The sequence below is a fragment of the Emydura macquarii genome, unplaced genomic scaffold (genome assembly GCF_026122565.2).
Source record: "Emydura macquarii macquarii isolate MOO-44397 ecotype Brisbane River unplaced genomic scaffold, CSIRO-AGI_Emac_v2 contig_2422, whole genome shotgun sequence".
In the NCBI taxonomy this organism is placed as follows: Eukaryota; Metazoa; Chordata; order Testudines; family Chelidae; genus Emydura; species Emydura macquarii.
In genome coordinates, this window is record NW_027132559.1 from 6649336 (window position 1) to 6661960 (window position 12625).

General features: G+C 43.7%; 1 protein-coding gene across 1 annotated transcript in view; it reads right to left on the reverse strand.

Annotated features, from left to right (window-relative positions):
- TGFBR2 (transforming growth factor beta receptor 2) overlaps nucleotides 1–11924 on the reverse strand; it is a 116410-nt gene extending 104486 nt beyond the window's left edge. The window contains exon 1 of the mRNA XM_067561850.1: nucleotides 11275–11924. Within this exon, the coding sequence (XP_067417951.1) occupies nucleotides 11275–11323 (49 nt within the window). The 5' untranslated portion in view covers nucleotides 11324–11924. The remainder of the gene's footprint in view (nucleotides 1–11274) is intronic.
- Nucleotides 11925–12625: the final 701 nt, after the last annotated feature.

Genomic DNA, 12625 nt, shown 5'->3' on the forward strand with positions numbered 1-12625 from the left:
ACTGAAAAGAGCTCCAAATCTGGGCACTGGGCACAAGCAAATTCCTCACAATGACATATTGCCAAAGATCTTTTGGCGGGGCTATTTCATCTTCTTCTGTAAACAGGGATCCACGGCTAGGCTTCGATGAGTGCACATATCACAAAACACTTCCAGAAACTATAATGTGTTGGGAACTGGTAGTTTTAGATTCCTCCTGTCTTCTACTCCATCCCTATAGATTATTTTCCCTTTCCACTTGTATGAGTCATTGCACCTGTTAAAGTTAATTTCTCTGTTATATGTCTATGAATTACAGTTTGATTTTATGACTGTCTGTATGATTATATGCTTGGTGATGTCATTCCCTTTCTAATGTAAAGTCAGGTTGGATTACTTCATCCTTCTTGTGCTTTGGGGAGGGGAAAGGGTTTGGCACCTAGGTGTTACTCCCATTTCGTTATACAGCAGAGAAAACAAATGTGAATTGAGTGGCCGTGCTTTCACAAAATCGACCACTTTGACTACCTGATCTAAAACATTCTTAAGATTGGCAGGCATTTCCTTGGTTGTGAGTGCCTCATGGTGAATGCTGCAGTGGGAGCAAGAGTTTTTTTACTTTTGCCAGAACGCCTCCTGACTTGCTGGTCATGGCTCAAGCTCCACTGGTACACACGCCAACGCAGTTTTGCCACAGTAATTCGTTATTTGTTACAAAGTTGTCCAGTTTTTAAAAATCTCCTCTGCTGTTGTGTGACTCAACAGAGCTTCACAAAACCAAATTTTTTCCTTAATTGACATATCTGCTTCAAACCTTACGTATGCAAGTAGATGGGCAAAATTAGTTACATCTGTACTGTCATCTAATTGCAAAGAAAAGTACTTACTTCTCTGACTGCTTTTAAATAGCTTGTCATTAGTTTATCTTTCACCTGGCAACCCATGTCTTCAATTCTTCTTGATACTGTATTGTTAGACAAGGGAACAATGTCCAGTTGTTTGGCAGCTTTTTTTCCAAGAACCAATAAAACTATGTCTTTTGCAGCAGGTTGCACGACAGTCTCCCCTATTGTATGTTCACTCCCAGTCTGAGCAATCCTCAAGCTTACTTTGTAGGACATTTCCAAAGCCATTGCTTTAGCGCCACTTAAAGAGTTTCTTGCTTTTTTAGGTTTGTCTTTAAAAGAGTTGTGTTTTGTGTAAAGATGGCGCTGAAGAAGGGACGGCTTCATGCAAAGATTTGACAGGAGTTCATAACAAATAGCACACTGAGGTACTAGTTCACTTTCCTCACAACTCCAGGTAAAACCAAATGCTAAATAGCTGGGATCATATCGTCAGTTAACGTTGTGTTTGTTGTAGCTGCAGGGCTTTTAGAACTGACAGCAGCCTCCGCTTGAGCTACAGTTGATGACAGTGTCATGCCAGTTTCATCAACCTGCAACTGCTTAGATGGCGGAGTGAAACAATTTTTTAAAAGAATTCTGCAGTCTTAATTAGTCAGTGGATGCGTACCATTGGGAGGTGGCCTATGTACCACTGGTAGTACACATACCACAGTTTGGGAACCACTGCCATAGTCCATAGAGGATTGAAGATTGGACGAGACAAGGTGTTTGAAAACGAGACTCTAGCAAATAGATACCAGAACCTGAAGACAAGACTGGAAAGGAGGAGAAGGAATGCAGGAAGGTCATAGACTCCATGGAGGGACACTGATTGAGACTTAGTTTATGCTGCTGGCGAAATTTGGCAGCAGTCGACGGGAGATATGCAAGCTACATGAGCAGCTTGTGTATCTCCCGTCGACTTCCTAACTTCTACTTACCACAGCGTCCCCATTATACTGTGCTTATGGGAAATGCCCTCCCATCGACACAGCATTAATCTTTTTGTGGGGGTGAATTAATGCTGTTGACTTCTGGATCAATTGAGCGGGTCTCCACTGCTGCTCAATCGATCCCGAAGAATCGATCCGGCGGCGCCAATGGTGCCGCCGTCAATATAGACATACCTTAAGGCCTGGGCTACACTAGAAAGTTTTGTTGACCAAAGTCAGCTTTGGTCAACGAAACAGAGGCAGTGTGCACACTGCAATCAACTTCCCGCCAACAAAACTGCCCTGTTTTTTGAACAAAATAAAACCACCTTGGTGAGAGGTGTATGGCTTTTGTTGGCTTAGTTAGGGCGATGCAGTGTCAATGTAGACACTGCATCCCATTACATCTGTGGTGGGGCTGTCATTTTTATTAATTTCACTGCTAAATTGACAAGAAAGCCCAAGCCTGGCCTGGGCAGCTGGTCTCTGCTGTTGGCTGGGAGGCAGGGCAAGAAGTCCAGGTGCTTCTCCATTTGCTCCCTGCTGGGGCAGCCTTACATGGCTGAGTCATGAAATTGACATGGCTGCCCATTCTGGCAGAGAGTGGAGAATAGAGAAGCCCTAGGCGGCTTCCCCTGACTGCTGGCAGGGAAAGGGGAGGGAAAAAGTCCCTGGTGGCTTCCCCAGGCTCTTGGCTGGGACCAGGGAGTGGTGGGGTGGGGAGCCCACAGAAAGCCTGGGAGAGCCCTGTCTCTCAGCTCCCCACACTGCCCCTTAGGTTGGTGGAAGTGCTTCTGGTGAGGATGCACTCCACTGACCCAAGGAGGGCAGTTTGGACATCAGCCACTACTATAATTACAGCAGTGGCTGTAAATCGACCTTTGTGAGGTCAACTTATTTTTTTAAGTGTAGACAAGACATAAGATCCAAAGGACCCCTCTAGAGGTATGAGGATACTGAGGGAGGATCTTGCCTGCAGATGTTCATTATTTTTCCCTAGATATGGTATATTTTATGTGCTCTGACTCTGTGTAAAGTGTAATTGGTTTTACAAATTATTTTGCAAGGTCTGTGTGGCCGTTGCTTTAGGAGGTCCCTGAAGCAGTAATCCAGAACATCCACTAGGGTGGAGCTTTAGGGAGGAAATGCGCAAGTGATTGGGAAGACTTGAATGGTCAGCGCTGGTCTTGCAAGTTTGGACAAGTGGACCATAAGGTTCCAAGTCCAAGGAACAGGGTGCTGGATGGGGAGGTCTCTACCCTGAGAGAATGACAGGCTGGATTTAGAGGCAGTGCCTGGGTGTTACTCAGACCCAATAGGCTTAAAACCACATGCGATCCAAAGGCTGGGTCCAGCACAGGAGTCTGGTGACCATCCATAAGGGAGCTCAGCCAGCACTAACACATTCTTCTCTTTCAAGAGCTTTCGGTGATCTTTTTTCTGAAGGATGCTATTGCATTATAATGTGTGTTTTCATAAAACTCCTAATAGATGAGAAGGTTTAATAATTCCTTTATAGTCCAAAGGATCATTAACACTGAATCCCCATTGGTGACTTGGCAATACTGCTGCTGCTCACAATACCCACAAATTTCCCAAGCTGACTGTACACAGACGATGACAAGGGTCACGTAACCTGGGTCCCACTCACTGCTAGTGTGCCTTCGTGTGTCTAGATCTGGGAAAGTAGCTCTCATGGCATCAGGTGCCCCTTCTGCTCTCTGTGATGGTCTCTCTTCCGGTAGCTTGGGCCTCAGGTGAAGACCCCATTTAGTGCAGTGTCCAAATGCCTTCTCCAGACAGTGTTCAGCCCCAGCTCAGGGCTCTGTGCCATTATACCAGTAGCTGGTAGGGGAACCTGGGCCCACCAGTTATACCAGGTTCCAGCCTAGGGACCTTATAACCAGCAATCCAGGTCTGCTCAGTCCCCATTTACGTTGCTGTTTCACTGGGCTCCTTCCTACACAGCCTCTTCTCTTCCCTTGCCTGTTTCTGGATTATCACAGGAGCCCACTCTACTCCTTGTGGATACTTCACCCCCTACAAGACTCTTGCTAGACTCCTTACTCCAGGGCAGAATTTCAAGGATTATTTTCCCCCTGGACTTCTTCTTTATCCCTGATGTACTCCCTCATCCCAGGGAGTGACTGCAACCTCCTTCTGCTTTCAGCCTTCCAGGCTTTATAGAGCTTCCCCACCTGGCCTTCACTCATAATTAATCGTGGCCCTCCCTCTCCTGGGTGATGACAGGTAACCTGATAGGCTTCTCAGGGATGGTGCGGGGTGCACCCCCCATCACAGGACAGAGAACTTGGCAGTGCACCCTATTGCTCAATGTACTCATCCCCATTTTACCTGTCAGATTCTTCAGAACAAGCATTGTTTTACCTTATTTACAGAAATTCTTTTTGGCACAATTCTTGCCTCCTGCAGGCAGAGTTTCTTAAAGATCCAGAAGTTTGGGGGAAAATCTCTTTCTAGGAAGACTTCTTTTAAAAAAGTATCTGAGAAAACTTCAGAGTCCCGTGAAGAATTCAAAATCCCAAGAAATTCCTACTCTCCAAATATCCTCACCTCCCTCCAAAACTCCACTTCTTACACCCAACCAAGATGAAGCAACTACATGAAGCTACTTAGATTGGTGGTTGATTTTTAATTGGCATGAAAAAAATACAAAGAAAAAAGCCACCACCACTTACTAGTAGGAAGAATCAACTTTTTTCCTTAATAGAAGCAGTTTGCATAAAACTTTAGAAGGAAAGGCGAGATTGTGTGTCTGGCCCAAATTCTCAGGGAAGCAAAAGCCCCTCAGTCCTGGGTTCAGGAGCTCTACACCAATCCTCAGGCTTGGAGGAGGAGGTGTGGGCATGCTTTTTTTTGGGAGGAATAGATGGCTAGGGGACTGATAAAGTAGTTCTGAGCTTATCAGCACCAGATCATCAGCTTAAATCTGGCCTGTACTGGTAGTGATGGAAAGATGTCACCCACCTGATGGCAGATGGGTAGTCTAGTGTGAGCAGAATTGATCCCATATAAAGTTAATGGCAAAACTCACAATGACTTGAATGGGGGAAGGTTGGGTCTATGGGTAATGAGTGTTGGTGATGGTCTTAATCCATTAACCAAAGGACAAAGATTTCATCAACATGGAGAATGAGAAAGAATCCTTTAGTTTCAGGAATGAAGTATTGTTGTGGGGCTGATTTGGAAAGCACAAGTGGGATACTGGGAAAGTACCAGTTCTGAGGCAAGACAAATACCTAGTTTTGAGGCAACTTTCACATTCAGTTAGATATTTAAAATAAAATGGGGAAGGATGTGACACGCTGTACCCATGTACTCCCTTATGATGTGATTTGTGTATCATTCATGTTCACCCTTATTGTATAACTGTTTATTGTCTAATGCAAAGTATGTCATGTAAGGGGTTTTTGGAATGCTCATGGCATACTGAACATGGTAGTGTTATGGTAGTATGTCCCCTGTTGTGTCATGCATGTGTAGATATGAAACGCTGCTATGGCAATATTCTCAAATATGTGTCTCACATAGCCTGAATAGATCCAGAAAAACACAAAGCTGAAGGTTCACACCTTGAGAGGCATGCATACAGGAACAATGGACTGGCCTGAGCACCTAAGAAGGCGACGCTCAGTTGATTCAAGTGAAAGAAACCATGCCCATTGCCGGACATGGCCGATCATCTGACCCCAAGGGGTGTCAAGGAAACTTGTTAAAAGAGAGAGGCATCTTTGTCTCTGACTGAATGCCCACTGGGGGGGGGGGGGTTGTGGGGGGTTGCAGCAAGAATCATTTCAGCCAGCCTGTGGGTAAGCTAACATCAAGGACTGAAAGGCTACTGAAATATTAAGTTTAGTTTAGCATGCGATTTATTCTTTTAGTTAATTGTGGTCAAATCCTTGATTCATATTAATCAGATTTATAATCACTTAAAATCTTGCTGTAGTCAATAAACTTATTTGTTTGATCTAAAACAGTGCATGTGGATTGAATGTGTGTAGAGACTTCACCTAGAGTGACAGATCTGGTGCATATCAATTTCTTTGATAAATTGATGGACAATATAATGAGCTTACATGGTGCAATGTATAGCACTGAACTCTATATGACAGCAGTTCCCAGGGTTGCATCTGGGACTGGGGGTGTTCAATCCCATAAGCGGCTGGCCAGAAGTGCTCTCTCACTGGGCCAGGGACTGGTTACTTGCAGGATGCTGGCGTGGGCCAACCCAGGAGTGAGTGCTTCACACAGCAAAGCAGAGTAAGTCAGGGCCCAGAAGTGAGGAATCAGGTTGACACAGCTACACACCAGTTCAGATCATGGGGGGAGAAAGTCACAGAGGAGGAGAGCTTTCCATGCACAGCACAGGAGAACATATACAACCCCTGGAAATGGGTAGCAATAGGAGAATGATTCTGAATGATGCTCTTAAAAAACAACAATTCTAGTATTTTTCACCCTATTATTGATCTAAATGGCCCTAAATGGGCAAATATTGCAAACATTTCCATAGATATTCACTAATGTTGGCATGAACTTGCTTCATTCATGCTTACACCACTTTCTACTTGCTGATTGGCTGGCTTTCATCCCTGTGCAGTGACCCAGCACAAGGTGAATTTCACCCTCTGTGAGTATTGGAACAATTAACTCTTACAGGCATGAAAGTTAGATAAGGAGGATGTTCTGGTAGTTAAAGCACTGGACTGGGACTTAAGAGACCTGATTGCTATTCCTGAGTCTGCCACTGATTTTCTGTGTGACCTTGGGCATGTCTCTTAATATCTTTGTGCTTCAGTTCCCCATCTTTAAAAATGGGATAATAATGATTCAATTAAACTATCTGTTGGGAGCTACTTTGTTTAGTAATACTGAGCATGTATTAAGAACACATCTATAAGAAGGATACTGACCAGAAATGCAAAAAAAATAAAATAAAATAAAAATAGTTAAATTAAATGTCATAAGGTGGGCGAAATGCCCCAACTTTGAAGAATCCTTCATGGTTTGGAGAGCTCCTCAAAAACATTCATAAAGCTACCTCGTTATCTTTCTTTACCATCAATACCTCCAAAAAGTTTGACAAGAATTAGGCCACAGGTGTGGTGAGGTCACTGCCTATCATGCTGACCAATATAGTTTCATTATTCACTTTCACACCTCCATCAGTCTGTACACATCTGTCGTCTCTTGTTTTAACCTTAAACTGTAAATTTTTTGGGGTAGGGGCCATCTTTTTCCCCCTTTTTCTGTGCAATGCCTAACATAATGGGGCCCTGGTTCAAGAGTGGGGATCCTAGGTGCTATGGCAAGACAAATTAACACTAATAAACTAATGCCCCTCCTTTCTGGCCAAACAAAATCTGCACAGAAGAGGAAGTGAAATAATCATGTCTAAAATAACCAAAACCATTTGAAATTAGTTCTGAAAATCAGTCACAGTGTCTCCAGCAGAGTTTCTTAGGGATGCCATGCACTGAAGAAGCTCTGTCCCTGTGTCAATCAGATGTTATCTTCAGGATGGCAGGCAAGCACAATGCATTAGATGTCAGTTACACAGGTGAAAGGTGATTTACATGGCCCTATGTTCTCTGCAACTATGCCACCTAGATTCTGTGACATCCCAGTGCAGCAGGCTGGAAATTATGTGACAACTAGTTTTACTTTAATAAAAAAAAAAAAAGTAGGTTTTCACTGAATGAAACATGAAAGGATTCCTACAGGTCATACAATGATATTACATTCTATTTATTTTATGCTAGGCCATATTTTCAGGTTTCTGTATTGGCAATGCAACACAGAAGTGGACAAATTGCCAGTGAGAAAGTGAAGTGTAACCCTTCTGCCAGGCAGAGCCGGCAGCAGCAAAGGGCCGGGCTCTATATCTAGGGGTCCCTGTCAATGATACAACACCAAACCAGCTGAGCCCCCACGCAGTCACCTGGGAAATCACACACTATCCCCTGGGTGCCCCCAAAAGGCAATACTTCCCCTCTCGCAAGCACAGAGTCTGAGTGTAGAAAGTAAGCCTTTTAATAACAGAAGGGAAATAACACAGCCCTGGTTTTGGGATCAGTGCAAACAGAATTCATGAACTCAATGAGCCGAACCCACCCCAGAGTACGGGGGACATGTCCTTCGCCTCTCCCTTCTTGCTTTCCCCTGTACTGACCATTGTAGTTGCAGTGTCCACCTCTTGGTTGGGGGCTCAGCCAGTCCCCGTTGCTCCTGGCTCCCGCAGTCTGCAGGTGTGACAGTCCACAGGTGCGACCGTCCGCAGGTGCCGACCGCTCCTGGCTCCTCTCTGCTGATTGTCAGTCAAGGTTTCCCAGTTGTTCTAGTGATTTCAGCTCTCAGTGAATTTCAACATTGAGCTCATGGAAAACCTTCTGCTGACACAGGAGCAATGTGTCTGCTTTTTAACAAGACAAAAGACTCCAAGAGGAATAATTAATTCTACCTTTTAACAGTGGGAGTAGACAGTCAATCCATGCCTGAGGGTAGCCCTTTGCCAGGGTTAGTGTAATCTCATCAGGAGACTTCTCACCTCCTGCCTACTGCCCTTACAATGCTGGGGCATCTGTCTGCCACCCTTGTTTGAGCTCTGTTTAGTTGAGAGTGAATTTTTCATCAGAACAACCGTTTCCCATCATGCTCAGCACTTAGATGTGCTTATCTATATACAATGAAATTATGCTAAGTACTTAATTGTACTCATGCAAATACAAAGCCCATGCAAATAAAGTGCCCTCCCCCCCTTTCAGCTGACTGAGCAGGGGGGAGTGCCACTCAGATCTTGCTTACAGAAGATTTTGGAAGCTGGCTAAGGGACATGTGGTGCTTTTGGCAACTGGGAGCCTTGTCTATGCTTGAAAAGGTTTACCAGTATAGATACACAAGTAGAGCTATATCAGCAAACCGCTTAGTGGACACACCCAATACAGCTTAAACCAGTTCCCAGAACAAAACAAACTATACTGCCACAAGAGATTTCTTGTCAGTATGGGTTTTTTTCCAGAATAGCTGTATCAATTGGGGATGTGATTTCTTTCAGGCTCCTAACTAATATAGTTAGGCTAGTAAAACTTTCTAGATAGACTGGGCCTAAAAAGGTGAGGAACACAGTGTGGGACTGTGCAACACACACAGTAACTTGATTTCTGTTAAAATTAAATGTCACCACCATTAACTGTTTCAATAGTCATCTGAGATTTCGAGTTGGATTACATCAAAAAAGATGGGAAGCACGTGGAGCTTAGTGCTGCCTCAGACAGAAGAAGATAGCAGAGGTTTGCACAACAGCTGGACCCCCATTGATGAGCTAAGGGGAAGATGATGAGGATGAGGATTTCACCCACTGAGGTGAATGGAGTAGCTCACACCTCTTAGAGCTATTGTTTCAACTGGTCTGCAGACTCAGAAAATAAAACTGCTTTGGTCTGCCCTTGATTCAAGTGTTTTTCTTCATAACCAGGGCCCAGAAACATTATTTTTAAATGAAAGCTTAGATTCTGAAGCACAGTTCTGTGGCAAGGGGCATATTCCGTGGCAAATTCCATGCCTGGAGAATAGCAGACTACTTGGGGCCCTGGTATGAAACTATTAAGTGCTTGTTTAACAACCAAATGTGCTGCTACTATGCTCTCAAAAGAGCTTACATTACAATAAAACATTTATTTTTTAAATGCTAAAATAGCATATCCGTCAGTTACCATGTTCCTCAGCCTTTGATCTTTGTTTATTGTTCCATGTACTGGTTCTATTTTGGGGTCAGAGAGAGATCCTGAACGTATTTCACAGTACCTAATAATGCAGGGAGAATCTTAGGGCTAGAAATCATATCCAGCAATGAAAGGCAGTGTACCGAATGCCAGAAGGATTATAAAACCGGTCATGTGTTTTTTAAATCTACAGGACAGGTTTCAGTTAAGGCAAGTTGGATTCAACAATAACAGAAATCAAAGCCAGGAAGTCAGGGCCTCCCAGCCCACCTCAGCCTGTCGCGCGCGCGTGCGCGCGTGTGTGTGTGTGAGAGAGAGAGTGTTTTAGCCAGATATAAAAAGAGCATTTAATAATCAAGTTCAGAAAACTTTACAGCCCAGATAAGGGAGATCTGTTCTTGAAAGAATTAAAACTCAGAGATGACAACATATGAACCTGGACATGCTGCTGGCTCATTGTCAAGAAGATAACTTATTCGTATTCTGAAACTCACCAGCATTATATAGGCAGGAAGTGCTGTATTTTAGGGTGACTGACTCTAAGCCAAAATACGCCACTGAAATGAATATACAGTTTAGCATCCCAAACACTGTACTGTCCCAACTGTGGCAAAGGAAAACATTTTTTTCCTGTTGCTATGTACATTGGCACATATCCTATCCAAAGAATTGTGCTCAAAGTTCTCTGGAAACACCTGCCAACAGACTACTTGGGAACGTTATTTAAACAAGCATACCTGCCAACTTTCCAGCACTGTTGACTTTGCAGTACCAAAAAAACGTGTACTATTTTAAAACATACTTGATGCATAATAAGAGTTGGGCCTTGGAAGGAGGCACAGAATGTGTTCAGAATCTTGTTTATAATTTTCAGAGCTGCTCAAAGCATGTCAGTCTAACACACAGACATTGCAGCATGTAGTAGTACACAGGGGTTGGAATGGTTCAGATGGAGCTGTGTGAGAGAGGGAAAGATTCTTTTTTCCCCATAATACTTTTTGCGTGAGCCCTCCCCTCTCTCCCCGGTCTCCATTCTATTGCATGAGAAATGTCATACCCCTAAAAAGGCAGCTCTGCAGTACGATAGATTTTTTTTTTGCCTGGATTCAGGGGAAAAAAATCACGCAAAGCCACTTTCACATGACATTTTTGTTCTCAGAACATTTTGTGCAGAAACAGGAGTAGGATGGCGGCCATCTGTGCAATTTGTCCTTTGAGTGGAGGAGAGAGGGTTGGAGAGACAGGGCGAGAAAAATGCATTATTTAAAAATATGCACACATATATTATACAGGCACATACCATTTTTGGCAGAGAAGAGGATAGGTGGGGGGAAGCAGGGAACAGCAGCAAGTGGAAAGAAGGCTGTGAATGCAGCTGTCAGTGGAGGACATGAGGACAAGGAGTACAGGAATTCGGGAAACTTGGATGAGGAATGGGCTGTGTTATGTTAAGCTAAGTGCAGGGAGTGTGGGATAGTGGTGAGATGAGGTCCAGGGCCATGTAAAGGCATGAGAACAATGTGAAAAAACCAGGGGTGACATTCACCCCGGTGCAGAACACGAGTATAAGGTCTGCATACAACCGTAAATCCTACTTAACCCTACTTTGCAGATTTCAGTGTTCTCTCTGTTCTGGTTCTTATACCAGGCCCATCACTCTGACATTTCTTCACCAATAAAAGTGGGACTGTCCTCACAACTGGCTTGAGATAGACCCTTGCTCCAAAGACTCACCAGGGATTGATTTCGGAAAGCAGGGGGAGTGGTGGTCCTCTATCCCCATCCAGCGTCTTTGGTGGTGGCAGGCTCATTCCTCCACTGGTGTCTTTTGATGCACATTGTTCTCTCCCATGAGCCTGAGAAAAAAAGAAGAGGGTCACTAAAAACCATATTTTAAGTATAGGGACTAGGCTCAGCTAATCAGCTGCAGAAGAAATACTTAGACTTCCATCATGCTGCGAAGTTCAACAAATCCAGTTTCAGGACTGAAAAGGTGCCAGAAAAAACTGCACTGGTCTTTTTGCTGACACACAGATGGAGCCAAAAAACATTCATGTCCAATGTCACATTTCCATTCGCTGAGAACAGGGTACAATTCAAGTATTTTTAATTTTCTGATGAATATTTCACAGTGTCTCATAGTAGTCGTGAAGCCATCTGCCACCTGTAATTTGATATTTCATGAGCTTTAAAAATGTGTTTTTACTCGCTACAGCACAGACCTAGGCTCAGCTCTGCTCTGTGTTTGGATAGAAAGAAATCCTGTGGGTTATCACCAGTCCATAATTTCATCTTGAAACATTTACTACGTTGTCGGCCTTCTTCTCTCCAAAGACAGTCAATGGCCAAAGCTTTGCCCATTGACTGCAATGGGAGCAAGGCTGGGTTTTTAGGGCTCATCCAAGTTCTATTGAAGTTAGTGGAAAGACTGCCATGGAATTCAGTGGGAGTTGGATCAATCACAGATCATTAATTATGAGGCAAAAGGCTCACAAGATTTAGCCACAGCAATTCCATGCCTAAGCGCTAATCTATATAACCCCCTTCCACCTTTTTCTACTATAAAATATGTAACAATAGGGTAGCGTCTTCTTTAACATTTTAAAACTCTTGTAAAATGGTCAGAGCTGGTATTTAGGGACAATTTTGAAAAGATTGCTCACAAGAATATGTGCCTAATACCTACCATAAATGTGCATGTAGTGTCCATTGGTTCACATATACAACTGCCATTGATTACTGCTGGATGAGTATTAGTTGTCCAGCTCTGCTGACAACAGTATGAATTCTATGGAGTCCTGAGGGTGACTGGAGGGCAGTTTATGGATGTTTGCTTAATTGTGGCAATTAACTAACATCAATCTTTCAGATATTGTACATTTTCAAAGGAGGCCTTTGTAGCTACAAGAATACCATGTATGCAAAATGTGTGTAAGGAGGCCATGGAAAGCTGTTTGTACAAGCAACTGGAATTTTAAATTGCAAAAAATAGCGCTCCTTACTCTCATTCTAGTTGTGCAAAGTCAGAGCACCCTCTGTAGATTACAGAGGTGGTACTTCAAAGGCAGGTCAGCCTTCACTGTCT